This window comes from Rhododendron vialii, chromosome 5a (assembly GCF_030253575.1).
Source record: "Rhododendron vialii isolate Sample 1 chromosome 5a, ASM3025357v1".
NCBI classification, from domain to species: domain Eukaryota; kingdom Viridiplantae; phylum Streptophyta; class Magnoliopsida; order Ericales; family Ericaceae; genus Rhododendron; species Rhododendron vialii.
The window spans coordinates 13,777,089-13,792,387 of record NC_080561.1 but is presented as its reverse complement, the minus strand read 5'-3'; the positions used below and the strand labels follow the sequence as shown (position 1 = coordinate 13,792,387).

General features: G+C 42.1%; 1 protein-coding gene across 1 annotated transcript; it reads left to right on the top strand.

Annotated features, from left to right (window-relative positions):
• Positions 1-13,039: 13,039 nt before the first annotated feature.
• Positions 13,040-14,750, top strand: LOC131326910 (uncharacterized). Its single transcript, XM_058359817.1, has 2 exons — positions 13,040-13,855; positions 13,934-14,750. Exons 1-2 carry the CDS (start codon positions 13,097-13,099, stop codon positions 14,552-14,554), a joined length of 1,380 nt encoding a protein of 459 aa, XP_058215800.1. The 5' UTR covers positions 13,040-13,096; the 3' UTR covers positions 14,555-14,750.
• Positions 14,751-15,299: the final 549 nt, after the last annotated feature.

Sequence of the window (15,299 nt, the reverse complement as noted above, 5' to 3'; positions counted from 1 at the left end):
AATCCTAACCCATTTGAAGGTTCAAGATCTTGAGAACGTAACGTCTATCAAAACCGTATACAATGGACGACAAAAGTACCGAGTGATAGAGAAACCTGGAAAATTAAAATCTAAGAACTGGTACATAAATCAGAAATTAAAGTCCAAATCTTGTTATAGATTTCGAATATTTATTTCTAAAATTAATTTTTTTTCCGAATGAATGGACTGTAATGGACAAAAAAGAGTGTGGATATTAAAAGGGGAGTTTGAAAATCAACGCACTTATTTATTATTGGTTAAAATGAGATGTAATTCTTCCTCATATAATGTGCCAACATGAAAATATATATTTGTAAAAATTTTATTCCTCGTAAAACGTGTTCTTTCCCGATATCCGCCCCTTCCCCCTGAGAGTCGACGTTTAATTGCGCTCGGACACGTTTACAGCGATCACTTTGTAACAGTTCATTTGCGACCAAATTCCCCCATCCCGCCTATTGCAAGGAATTGGTATATACATCACTACTCATTCGCGGATGGATGGGATACACAATATTGTGACAAGATCAAAGAGTTTAAAAACATAGTGGGGAACGATGTGGCAACGACGGACATAATCGAACTAGACTAGGTTGGCTCGAAGGACTTTTATGTAAAATTTGAGTTCGTAGAATTTTATTGTAAAATATGAAATTTAGGCAAACCATTTTTTTTGGTAGTGTTCTATGTTTGTCTAGAGCATTGTCCGTTCGTACGGCACTCCTCATTTAAATGTAAATTTTCACATACAAGTATTGTCTAGCGAATTATTTGTGGCTAGGAAAGTATCAAGAATGATTCAAACCATAAAATTTACGTTTTGGTGCCCTACTTAGCATTCATATTTTCACGGTATCCAATTATCACAAATATGCTAATAGTTATCCGCAATAAAACAAAAGTCATTCCACCACGGAAATTAGTCCATAAACCATGACCATAAAGTGTCCAAAATAAATACAAGGTCATAAAGTCCATCAAAAACAAGTCATGGAAAAGACAAGTCTCAAGTATAGTCACGGTGCTAGCACGTAGTGTAACGACTCGAGTAACGATCCGAACTAGGGCCTGCTATGCTCGCTTCAGCAGCCTCCAGTCCCCTCAAAGTCCTCTGACTTCAACAAGTGCTTGTCGTAGATCATACGGGCAAGTTGAAGTCGTAGCCCTAGTCCCACCCAAAACACTGTCCAAAATGGCCAAAGCCGCTGCATTGCGCTCTTCCGCACTCTCGGTAATTCTGTGCAGGAAAGATAGTTTTTCAGCAAAGGAATCTGTGATTGAATATTCATTAAAAATCGTGTACTTCATATTTTTCGATGATTCCATCGCCAAAACAATACCAACTTAACAATCTCTAAGACTCGAAAGGACTCATAACCAATAAACTTGTCTAAGTATAACAAATTTGATAAAAACGTAGCTTTGGATGCTGTCCAGATTTTTTAAAATTCCTCAACATCAATAGTAGTAAGCAACTTCAAAATTCTACAAGTTCATGCTCATGATCCATTTATATACCAACTAACATGCATCAATCTTGGGTTTCCATGATCAAAATCATATTATCCGTACCAATTAACAATATTTGAGAATTTAAAATGAATTAGGTATAAAATCATCATGTAAGCACTATAGAACCCTAATTCTTAAATCTCTTCCATGTAGGTTGATTCTACATGCACATATTTATCAATACTCATAGTTTAAGGAAGATTTCTTACCATAAGAAGAGAAATTTTCAGATTCCATGTCAAACTCCAAGAGATTACTTCAAGTTCTTCAAGCCAAACTAGGGTTTTTTTATTCTTTTTCAATGAAGAAGAAAGAACTCCGAGTGGGGTAATGTTATGAATGTTTATAGGTTCTTACTCACAATCGGATTCTAAAGGTTGAAATAGAGGGGACAAATCGGACTCTAATGTCTGAATGGGGTAAAATACTTTGGATATTAAAATCCAAATGAGGCAAAACATTTCAAATATTAAATTCCGAATGACCTTACAAATTCAGCTACATATTAAAATCCGAATGGGGCAATAAATTTAAGATATTAACATTTGAATAGGAGGAAATAATTAGACTTTAATATCTGAAAACTTTGTCAATTATTCCTGGACAATGTCAATGGTTTGTGTCATTGTCTAATCGGTTCACATTATATGATGAAAACGTCTAGAGTAGAAAACTTACAGAGACCCATTATAGAATTGGGGTAAAATACATACACGACTCGGGTAAAATTTAATGTCCGAATGGAGTCAAATATTTCAGATATTAAAATCTAAATGAGGCAAAAAAATTCAGATATTACATTCCGAATGAGCTATGCTAACAAACTCAGCTGCTGCTGTAATACATAGGGGCCAATCGGCCAATTGGATACTAAAATCCGAATAAGGCAATAAATTTCAAATCTTAAAATCCGAATAGGGGGCAAACAATCAGACTTTAATATCCAAAATTGTGTCAAACAATCGGACTCTAATGTTCGATTATATTTGAAATACATGAAATAGATACACGAAATAGCAGTACGCTCGTGGTTTCTGAAGAAAAAAATCAAACAGTAAAATTCGAATAAGGCAAAACCGCGTAGGCACGTAATAACAATAGCAAAAATTTTACCGATGTTTGAACTTCGAAATCGTTGGTGATGTCGGCGTGTTGTGCTCTTCTCTCACATCTCCTTCGCCTCAAACCTGTGCTGCTGTTGTGGTGTGGTGTTATGGTGGTGACTGGGGAGAAGAAGAAATGGGAGGAGACAGAGAGAGAGATAGACGGGGTGGGTTTGGTGTTGGAAGTGGTGATTGGTGAAAGGGGATGGGTTTCGTGTGGTGGGTGTGGCGGTAATGGCAGACTGTTGGCTGGCGGCGGGCAGCGAAGAGAAGGCCTGAGGTAGAAAGAGAAGGCCTGGGGTAGAAAAAACGAGGGGAGAAGGAAGGTTTGTAGGTATAGAAGGGTTGTGGGGTTGTATATTTTGTGGGTTGCAAGTATAGAGGGTAAAATGGGGAGATCAGGAATATTTTGTTGGTTGTAGGTAGCAAATTCTTATAAGGTGATATGTTGCAAGTAGCAATTGACTGCGAGTAGCAAGAAGCGGGCTGCGAATAGCCGTGGCCATATGTAATCTCTCACAAATAAATACTTGGAACTCATCTAGGGAACTTATAGAATCGATAAGACGAACTCTAAATGTATAGTCTCTCACAAAAAAATTTCCCCATTTTTAGTAAAAACATGACAAAGAACTTGTGCTTCACGATAATCCCGGATTACTTGGCATTTTTTTTGAAACGGCAAAAATATTTTATTAATGGGAAAGGGGAGGGGAATTCCAACCAAAAGTTAGAACATACAGCCAGTTGGAAACATAGCCCAAACACTCTTTGTGGGACAAAACCTAATACATTCATGGGTTTAAAACCCAAATAATACAATCAAAGCACATAAACAAAGGCCTAAAGTGCCCAAAATAAGCAATGAAGCCCAACCCAAAATCTAATCCTAGCCATTTGAGAAATTTCGATCACAACCATAGATCACCATCATCCATTAGAATCAGAACAGATCACCCCCATCACCACCGTGCAGCCGCCACCAACCACCATGCCACCACTCACCACCAACGAAGTAGCACGAAACCCAATAGAAACAGATCTGTCGTGGGAGCTCAACCCTGCCGTTTGGCGAATACCATGCTGCTCAATAGCGAAACATGATGGAAGCCATGCCACCACACCCATCAGCAACCCCTTACCGTTAGGCCCAAATTAGTTAACCTAGTAGAAAACTAACCAAAGAAGCTCAATAGGGACAAGATAGCAAAGTCGTGACTGATAGCAATGGTGAACCAGATTGTAAAGGAAGAGACTCGAACAGCAAAGGGGAGGGGGTCAGAAACAAAAGAGAGGAGAGGGATAAGACAGAGAAGAAGAAGAAACATACCAAAACGCTGATTCCGTTGGACGTCCGAATCCCCATCAGATGTCGCCGTGAAGCACGCAACTTCGGCCCCCAAAAACAATCAGGGGTAAATGGGCGTTGAGATCCCTAACGCTAGCACCATCCATCATTGTTGTCGCCGCTAACCATGTCCATGCTGATGCCGTTCCATTTTTGAATAAGGAAAAAAGAGAAAGAAAATGAACGTGAGGAAGAAGAGCTGAAGACGGAAGAAAATGAAAGGAATGACATGGGGAGTGAGAGATTGGGGGGGGGGGGGGGGGGCGGGGGGGGGGGGGGGGGATGTGTGTTGTCGATGGCTACCTCCCTTAAAATTGAAACCCTAAACTGTGGTTCTTTTTTAGAGAGAGAAAATATAGAGAGAAGGGTCTGTTTGTGAGATTACCAGAAAGTCGCTAGCTTTTTTTTGGTTGCATTTACTACCATTATCTTCATTATCTTGATTAGCAAGATAATGGTGGAAAGTGCAAGAAAAAGAAAAAGAAAAAATACATTTTTTTGGTGTTCACTTAGCAAGAATGTCCAAGAAAATGGAAGAAAGCAAGTTTTCTCGTATAACCCTCTAAACTAGAGTTTGCCTTACCTTTTCTCACAAAAAGTGCAAGAAAATTTTATTTTGTTGTGAGTATCAACTACTCCATCTGTTCCTTTTTTAGAGTTCAATATTCTATTTTGGGCTGTCCCTCTGTTCCTTTTTTCCATTTTGCCCCTGAAAATAGATTTCATTTTGAAAAGTTTAGTGAATAAAAGTATAATGATGATGTCTACAGAGAGGGTAAATAAGGAAAGTGAAGATAAAAGTTGATGTGAGTAGTGTAGTGATGATCTTTCTTTAATAAGTTGGAGTTAAGAAGCGGAATACATAAAAATGGACGAAAGGAGTACTATTACTCTAACTCACTTATTTTCTTATAAAACTTTTATCCTAATCAAACAGATGTGAGAAAAAAAATACAATTTCTTTTTATTTTATTTTATTTTATTTTACTTTCTCCCATTTTTATTTTTTATTATATTTTTCTGGCCAATCAAACGGACTCAAATACATTTGAAGATAGAACTGCTCAATCCACAACTGATTCTCTAACAACCTTTGTGAGTTTAAAGGAGAAAAAATGTCGAAGCTAAGCTTATTAAAGAGTAAGTGAGATTACAGTACAAAAAATTAAAAACTAAATTAGTTTAAAATTGTCAAATCTACCTTTTTATTTGTTTGGATGTAAAATCGAGCTAATTTTACTCGTGGTCAAGCTTTTAAAGAGAGTTTTCAAAGCCAAGATAACAACGGGTTAGATGATGATGAACATAGAAGCACCACTACTTGAAATGAGTGATTAAACCACACCAACACGTGAAGGGAATCGTAAGCTCCATGTCCACCCATATATTTGACTAGGGTTCAAACCACACTAAGTACTACTGACTTTCGCCGGAAGAAAAAAAGTGACGGGAATGTGCAGTAATAATTTTCTATGTTAACGCATGTGTGCCAACACACTATTCCAAGATTCACTTTCCTCCTGAAGAAATGCACAATTTAACAAACCAACCACCAGGCTTGGAATAGTGTTGAGGGCACATGCCCTGAAAATCGTACGTGATAAGTGGGTGCACCACTTTTTAAAGCGCGGCGAAATGATCAATTCAGAGTCGCCACTTTGGTTTGAAGGTCCGCCACCCAAGGAACCGAACTTGAAATGTTTGCCACGTTGTTTGATTTGAAAAGGGCTTGTAGATTGGTACATCATCACCTTGATATCTTTGGTTCGGGAGCCAAGTTACACGAGGGGAAGGGTTTTAAGGCACCCCTTTCGCCCAATCCGGAGATCGGTCTCTACTCGGGCATTTGCAAAACGTTTGCAATTCTTTCTCATCAATTAATTTAGCCAATTAGGGCGGGCGAACAATTTAAGGCGATTAAAACTGTAACAAGTTTGCAGGATGTGATAGATGGCATGCTCGCTTATTGAAAAAGTTAGTATAGGATGAAAACATATTGTTGTGAGAATTTAAACAGACTGAAAGGCCACCGTTTTGGAGTGTTGTGCGGAGAAAGAAACCAGCATGCACCGAACAAGTCACTGCATGCTGGCCCAACCTACGCGTGCCACTAACACGACCTGTGTGCCCCAGTAAGCTCAAACCCATAGTTCTTATTCTCAACCCTCTGGGCTCTGGAATAACCAGTGCACACCCAGGACAAACTATGCAGTTTGTATGGCAGTTAATATATAGTTACAGGCAGTTTGAATGGACTACAAAGCCACCAAATGAATAAAACACCTTATAAACTGTGTGGGGACAAAAACAGAGGCCAAAGCCTAGTTACCCATGCAAAGGCTAGCCACTAGTCGAGACTAGATCTGTATGCGCGGGTAGACCACTGCTACGCGCAGGTTTGAGTCAACAAACCAGTGCTTGGTTCTACATGTTTCTAGGACATGTCTAGAAAGGCCCCAGGGGAATTCCATTGCAGCAGGTATAAGTATTGAAATAAAACTAACAGTTCTAGCCAAGGAAAGCAGCAAACTAGTTTTTAGCATACTTGCAGTGATGTATATGCAAAGGAGAATACAAAATAACAGGGTTCCAGTCTCCATGCAAGATCTGCGCACAGCCACAGAGCGTGCGCGTTATGGACCAGCGCGTGCTGGTCACCTGCAACACGATTTTTGAAACCTTGCTACCTTTAGGGCCAGGACTTGGTATTGATTACTAGCTTTCCTGCCAGCCCCCCTCAGGGATCATAACAGAATGCAGTTCAAAGGTGTTATACCTTTGGTTTTTGGGTTTGAAAGAGTGATTGAGTTTTGAATGGATGGATTGGTTTGATGATGCTTGGAGGATGGTTGTGTGTTAGAGGGTGAAGAACAAGTGTTATGTTTTTGAATGCCTTTGTATCTCTTTAGTGTGCTTTGAACAAAGAAGAGTACAAAGTTGATAACTAAGTGTTGTAACCTTGTAACCTGATGAACCCTTTAGCATGGTGAACATGAGGGGTATTTATAGGGGGTGGAGAGGAGTAACCAACGAAGTAATGGTTGGTTTGTCTCGGAGGGAAGGACTTAATGACAGGGAACGGTGATGGGATGTGTATAAGAGGGGGTAAGGGGACATCCTTTGCCTTGAGATCACCTTTCAGACGAATAAAAAGGGTCAAGGGTGCCCCAAAAGTCCTATGATCATGGCTGAGAAAAGGTGATGGGACTGGTGTTTGACCAGCGTGCACTACTAGTTGACCTGAGCTCGCAGGTCCAACTGCCCCTGCCCTGATCAATGGTCAAAGCTGGCCATTGACCAACACGTGGCACTTGGACCAACGCGCATTGGTATCAGACGAACGCGTGCAGGTAAGGTTTTGGCTTTTTTAAATTGGCTGGGTTTAACAGGGTATCGAACATTCAAAGGTCAATCATGCTATCATTCCCGGTGTGTTCTTGATCCATTTCATCATTGAGGAATCAAATACCGTAACTAAACTAATTTGGAAAACTCAGATTGGGGTGTCTATAAGTGTGCACTGTTAAAAACTTGAACACATGTTTTGAACTCCTTAAACCTACAAATCCCCCCCTCACCCCCCCTTCTCTCTCTCTCAAAACCTTAGCCGCCACACTAACCTTTCTTTTCCCTTCCGCCCCTCCCCTTCCCCCCCACCCCACGGGTTTCACAACCCTAATACGGCGGCCGGAGGGGAAAGCCATAACACTAGTTATCAATCTCCTTTTTTTCTAGTTCATAGTTTGTTTTTCTCGTGTCTCTTCAAATTAATGACTTATCATCTGATTTGTGAGAGTTTTGTCTCTCCTTTCTGTGAGAGTTTGTCTCTCCTTTCTGTGAGAGTTTTTAGTTTCATCTTTGAGCGAATATTATGTCTACAGATTAGGTTCTTTCAGATGATGTTACTTCATAACAGTATCCATATCAACAGTGTTCTACTACCCTCGTATGATGTCTTTATGTTTGCGCGCGAGGTGGCTCAAAGGACTGAGCGGGCGTGCTAAGACTTGTCGCGTCTAACGTAAAGGGCTGAGCGTCCTTTTTCTGACTTCTAGATCTGAGAGGGCGATAACGCTGCAACCTAAGGGCTGGATTGCAGTGAAGGTCCGTGGTTTTGCCTCTTTGTGCGAGGACTTAATAATTTCCTAACCGTGTAGGAAAGAAAGTAACAGCGTAGAATTACTTTACTATATCGTAATAATAAAGTAGGGGATGAAGGGAGATATGAATAACTTTATTATGTAGTAATAATAAAGTTGGGGTACAAGAGAGATAGAAATGGGAGAGAAATGAGATAATTGCTTCGCTGGGAAGGCTTTGGTTTAAGTGTTGAGCTTGATTGGTGTGTGGACCCGGATTAAGCCTTCGAAACTTGTATTTATAGGCCGAAATGTTCTTCACGGTTTTGGAGCAATTTTCCAGCCTTGCTTCTTGTCGCGCCAAGTGTCCCATGAACTTCTATCATGTGTGAGTGGGTAGTTAACGGCAGTTACAAGAGGAAATGCTTGAAGTAGTGGGTTTCCTCCACTACCTGTTTTCGTGGGGATTAAGGAGACATGGGCCATTTGACTTGTCAAGTAGCCTTTTGTAAATAACTGATACAATTATTTTAATGAACATTCTGGAATTTCTCCTTCTTAGCCGTGGATAATAGAATTCCCTGACCGAACTCAAATAACGAGGCCCAAGTAAATTAAACCCATTACTGAGTTGCATTAAAATTAATCAGGCCCAATTGAACACAACCTTGGCCCATTAATTTTAAACCCAATTAACTCCATTTCTAAGCCCAATTTAATTGAAGTTCAATTAAATGGCCGCGCAACGCTAGTCTAGGACTGAGTGCCAAAAACGGGTGTAAACAATGCCCCCCCATGCCTTGATCTTGTTCAAGATCTAGGCTTGTAAATTAGGACAAAGTACGGTTTTTGGCATAACCAAACGAGTCCTTATCGCTAGATTCGAAAAATAATCAGGCTTGTATAGCCTAAGAATTTTTCAAAAGTTCAAATGTTTTACACTTAAAAAGATAATTAGGCCATATTTAAGCCTAACAACTTTTTAAGTTCCAAAGCACGTCTCCCAATTGGGTTTGAATTCTCCATGTTGAATCTCAACAGTTTCCGAAATAAATAACCCCCTAAAGAGTCCTGTTGACAGCAACAACTATCATCATTTTAGGCCTGAGGGACACGTGGCATCACCTCAGGCCGTGCATTGGCTGCCATGCAGCTTTTCAAAACCGTCAGGACTCTTTGCGTCAATCAAGAGTCCAACCCTTGAGTTGCTTCTTCAATCTCGATCAAAGAGATAGAGATAGAAAGAGAAACCAATGGCACCAATTGTGCCGCGATCCACAAAGCTCCATTCTTTCCTTTCATTCTCTCTCTACATCCTCTCTTGCACGAACGAAGTCCAGAAAAAGCCCTAAACCGCCATTCTTCCATTCAAATCCTCTGATCTGCACCAGAGATGGCGACCCACAAAGCTAACGCTCCTCCACCAAATCCTAACAGCCTCGCCATTCAAATACGCAAGATCATTGACGAAGAGCGTAAAGCGATCACTAATGACATCCTGGTTATTGCTAACGCTGATCGAGTTGGGTTGGGGCCTGCGTTTCAACTAGGGTTTCCTTCTCAGTTTGCACCGATGTACCCATTAGCTGAGGAAGTTCTTCCCTTTGAATCTCCATCCCTTGACTGGAATCGTTTTAGCTCTGATATCCCCAATCGTCTTTGGCATAAACCTGATGCCAAGTATGTGGAGTGGCTTGATCGAATGCTCGAGGCCAAAGGCGATCTGTGGAAGCAAATAGGGATCCAAGATGCCATTCTACTCAGTCGATCACTTATTGATATGGACAAAAATCTCTTCCTAGCTGCCTCTTAGTTCTGGTCAGTTACCACAAACTCGTTCCAATTTAAGGTGGGCCTTATGAGCCCTACCCTTCAGGACTTGGCTTTCCTGACAGGCCTCCGTCCCCATGGGATAGAGGCCAATTACTTTCTGTCACAGAAAACTCTTTACTTTGAGTATAAAGAACCCTTGTCTTTTGCCCCTTTCATTAATCATTATGCCAAAAAGGGCCTCGTTGAGGATAGTGAACACGTGGCCTTCCTTCTGTATTGGTTAAACAAGTTCATCTTTTATGTCTCTGCGAATAGAGTCACCAAGGATTTTATAGACTTGGCCTGTGCCCTAGCTTCTGGGCAGAAGCTGGCATTAGGCCCTTTGGTCTTAGCCCATCTTTACCGTGGTATGAAGGAACTGATTAGCAATAAATTTATCTTTGCCCCTGGACCCCTGTGGATTATGACCTTATGGTTATGGTCTTACTTTCCTAAACTTGCCCCACCCATGAGCAAAAAGCCAGAACACACCTGTTACGGCCTCCATTACACAGATGCTCGTGGCCTTCGATATGCCTTTGGGACCTACTTCAAATTCTTCTACCATGAACTCACTGGGATGGGGAAGTCCTGGCTGCCCTTTGTTAGGGACACGGTGTCCTGGTGGCTGAAACAAGAAGCCTCAGATTCAGGTGATGACCATCTCGAAATTTGGAGCAGCTTTCTAATTTCCAGGGACCTTATGTATGGCATGGCCTACACTCCCACCAACTACAAGTGTGGAGTTGAATATTATAATGCAGCCCAATTTGCCAAACAATTCGGCCTTTGTCAACTCACTCCATTACCTCTGTACCAGTCCCTGAATGAGGATTTTACAGACAGGCCAGTCGTTCAACCAAATGACCTAGAAAGGGTTAGGAACACTCTCCCTGAGCTTCGAAAGACCTTTGCCCTTCATCGCTATGCTGAACGCACTGATAAAGGGGCCAAATTTGATAGTTGGTGGGGAGGTTACACAAGGATGCATTTCGTCAAACCCTATCTGGATGTCTTAACCTCACTTCTGCCGCAATCTGCTGGAGTGCCTGAGCCTGGCCTCACCATGCCTGTAGGTGGATAAATTCAAGTAGTGCTTTGAACAGCACTGGAATGCAGCGGCTCCACGTGCCTCTTGAACGTAACCCTAATTCGTCAGAGAAACCCTTATCCTGCAAAACAGACAAGGAGTGAGCGCACCTTTGCCTCTCGTGGCAAAGGCCCTCCGATGCCTTTGTTAGTATTTCGTACTAATGATCAAACCCTAATTATCAGTAGGAAAGCAATAAGATTGCAGTGTATTGCGTACCTTTCACCTCTAGGCTTGCTCTGTTTATATAGACATTCGGATGCTTGGTGCCCAAGCATCCCTATTGCCATAGGATTCCCAACTCGTATAGGAAACCCAGGATATCAAGGATTCTCGTTTCCTTTATCAATTTATGGAAAAGAGTCCTTTTAGGATTCTTTTCCTTTAAGAGCCGAACATCCCATACTCGTTGGGTATCTTTCTCAGATCCTATATTCTTGGGATCTTTATCCCTATATGAGACATGACTATTCTGGAATCTTCCAGAGTATTCTCTCTGCTCTTACTCTCGATTGGAGTTCCATCTTTGTTCGGCCATCTCATAGCCGAACAGACGGCTTGGACTAGTTACCTCACATGTAACTGGTCCTTGAGCCCGTACAACCTTCCTGGACCATTGACTTCTCATGTCACTGGTCCATATTGCCGAACACTTGTTTAGCATGATGACTGTCCTGTCTATATTCAAACTATGGTCCCACGTACCATTTATTCGGATATCGATTGCATTGCTTTCAACCCGTGATCACTCGTATCACGTGCTAGGTTCTTTACATCATCTGTTCGGCTGTATCATAACCGAACAGTCTATTTATAGCCATGACTTCTCATATCACTGGTCCATATCGCTGTTCACCGAACTGCTCGGCGATAAGTCCAGTCGTATTTACCACGTGTTCCCAAACATCACGTGTTTGGTAACTAAATGTATCTGCTCGGGAATACCTCCCTACAATTGCTCCCCAGCTTTGCTCGTTTATATTTTACTCAGATGACGAGTAAAGCTTTTAACCGAACAAATTCACTTTGTTTCTGCACCCTATTTCACATATTGGTGCAATGTTTCATCACTTTGCTTAAGAAAAAATCATCTTTTCTTGTGGCCGTCACAGGCTTTTAGCCCTAACCTTTACACGCGTCGATCATCGTATTGCGTTTCATTAAATACGAACAGACGTGTTTATGGGAAAACGGAACGCTCAAACGGCGTCTGGGATGACGTTTCACGTACGCCACCCACTTTTGGGGTATTTTTGGGTTTTCGTCCCATTTTCAAAAATCTCAATCTCTCTCTTAGACTTCCTCAGCAGAAAGAGGCGATTTCAAGGTTTACCCGCCATTGAAGCTCTGTTCATCATTTCAAGACCTCCTCCTTTCTGCTTTTAGGGATTCAATCGACTATTTGTCGTAAGTCATCATTCCTCTCCTTACTGCTCTTTTTCTCTTGGTAGATTGTTCACAATCTTTCGTTAGGGTTTCATCGTCCCCTTTCTTTATACTTCAAAGAACCCCAAAAGGTTTTCTGGTAATGGGGAGATTTCGTAGACATTGTAATACTCCTTAAACCATGGCTAGTTTTAGATCTCGATATGGGATTCCTGACAACGTAGCCACTGTTTTGGCTCCTGAGGATGCCATTCGTGAAAGCTTCGATTTTGACACCCTTCATATTCCAGTAGTAGCCGTCGTTGAAGGCGGAGTTAGGTTTCCCTTGGCTCCTCTGCTTCGCCAAGTTTTGGCGTATTATAGACTTTCCCCAATGCAAGTCTCTGCCAACTTCTTCCGAGTAGTTATGGGCATCAACACCATAAATCAGATGTTAGGGACCTCTTTAGGTTTATACGACATTCATCACCTATATAGTATCTCTAGAACCGGGGATGCCCTCACATATTATTTAAAGAGTAGGGATTCTAGGAAGAAGCTTGTCCTTGAACTCCCTGACTCTGCTCGAGGGGATGACGACGACTTCCTGATTGTCACGGGCAACTTCGAACCCAGAGATGAGGACGGCCAAGTGATTGGTTTTCACGCTCCTCATGTATTCGGGAGCCCACGTTAATGCTTTCCCCTAATTTCAAATCCTTGTCCTTTTTCATAGGAAAAGCTTTTTCATGCTTTCTAATTATTTATGCTTTGCTCGGCTGCAGCTTCGAACATTAACCGGGGTTATAATATCATAACCCCTCAAGTGCACGTAGCTGATATCAAGCGAGCACTTGCTTTCAACGGCGAAGGGACTTACCTTGCTGGCCGAGCAAGAGCGGCTCAGGTTCTGCTGAGTTACAAAGCGTCATACGGGGGGTTTATTGATCGGCGTACCCGAGCAGCGGACAACCTTGCAGCGGCTGGTCCTTCAAGACCTGTTCCCGAAGAAAGGCGTTCTCGGACACCTCCAATCTCCGACGAACCAATTCCCCTTGCCGAAGAAGCCTCCAGTCCCACATCAAGTTCTTCTTCCAGCGGTTACACGCCTTCACCTCCAGCAATGAACCAGCCAATTGATTTAGGGAGTCTTCTCACCATACCTGGTCGAGGTCGTGGCGCTGCTCGGGGCCAAGATGGCCAAGGTCGTGGCCGCCGTACTCAGACTCAGACTGATGCTCCTCCTGGCTTTTCCCCAGAAGAAATCGAGGCCATCCACAGAGAAAAACGTCAACGGGTGGAACAGCCTCAAGAAAGACCCCCACCTTCCTCCTCGTCTCCTGCTCCAATATGGGCTCCCTCCTTCTCTCATGGGAACCGAGCTATCACTGCTCGGGACACTGTCGAGACCGAAGGGACTGCCCTTGCATTGTCCCAGGCCTTTTTGTTGCCTGGGGACATGCAAAAAGAAGTTGCAATGTCTCCAGACAATCTTCTCAGTTCCTTCATGTCCCACAACGCCAAGGTAAAATTTCTTTTTGTGATCATAGTGTACACAGAACTTAACAGTTATGTTTATCACAATTGTTTTGAATGTTTCCAGGTGATGCAAAAAATGGTGGCCATGGCTCAAAAACTTAGCCAATCAGAGCCCCAACGAGCAAAACTTGTCAGTGAAAACTCCAAGCTCCAACGTACCATCATCAGGCTTGAGAGAGAAAGGAACCAGGCCCAGGGGGTTGCAGATGGCCTGAAAGGACAGTTGAAGGGGACTGAGGACAGTCTTGCCCAGACTTTGAAGGAGCTCGAGACGTCCCAGAATGAAGCCAAGGCTGCCTTTGAAAAGGGATATAACGAAGGAATCAAAGTTGCCACAGAGAGCTACACAAACCAGATGCCTGGAATTCAGGATCAAGTTTGGGTGCCGTCTTGGAGGGCCTGCCTTGAAAAAGCAGAGATTCCTGAGTCATCTCCACTTTGGACCAACATTGAGCTTCCAAGCGCAGCAGCTGGTGATCAGGAGGAAATTGTTGAAGAGGGAGATGAAGAACAGGTCTTGCAGACAGCGGAGCCTCCTGTTACCGAAGTGGAGCCTCAGAGTGATATGACCAACTCTGGCCAAAAGGAAGCCAGTGGTGGTCAACTTGAAGATGAGAATCTAACTGCAGCTGAAGCTCCTCCAACTGTTCCTACAACCGTTCAAGACCTGACTGAAGATGAGTGAATATGTCTTTGTATTGTGACAATATGTTTGGCTTTCTGTTTCTGGGCCTAGCCAAAGTGTTTAAAAAATTCTAACAGTATTTCGTACTTGTCTTTAAGTATCTCGTACTTATGCATATATTTGAATGCTTCTAAGTCTGTGCACATTCGTTGTATGATTTGAACAGTTTTGTGCATATTCTCGTATGCTTATGCATGTATTCATATGCTTTGCATAGTCTCGTAGAGTTTAAGTTTCACGTACTTTAAACGTTTAAGTTTCACGTACGTAAATGTTTGAAATTTACACAAGTATTTCGAACTTGTGTTCAATTTACACAAGTATTTCGAACTTGTGTTCAATTTACACAAGTATTTCGAACTTGTGTTCAAGTGTCACGTACTTTAAATGGATGTCATATACCCTGCTCCCCAATACGAATGAGGGAATTTTACTTCGTAATTCGTATTTAAAACAAATACCAGAAACAACAATAGTTATAAAAAAAAGGCGACTTTATTCATAAGCTATAGAGCTCAAGAGGGCGTTATTCGTACCCCGTGCAGCTAAAATAACAGAACTAGAACATAAGAGAGTTTTATTCGTAACTCTCACACAATCACGATGTGTACAAAGAAAAAGTATTTTTCATATAAAAAACTTCCTCAAATTATGGACATTCCAAGGCCTTGGCACCGGGTTCCCATCCAGGTCTGCCAGTCGATAAGCCCCAATGCCTACAATCTCAGTAACTCGATATGGGCCC

Excerpts from the sequence above, each read along its gene's own strand:
- LOC131326910 (XM_058359817.1), top strand. The coding sequence starts at position 13,097 with ATGCTTTGCTCGGCTGCAGCTTCGAACATTAACCGGGGTTATAATATC. Across the intron at positions 13,856-13,933 it reads TCATGTCCCACAACGCCAAG|GTGATGCAAAAAATGGTGGC; the intron begins GTAAAATTTCTT and ends GAATGTTTCCAG.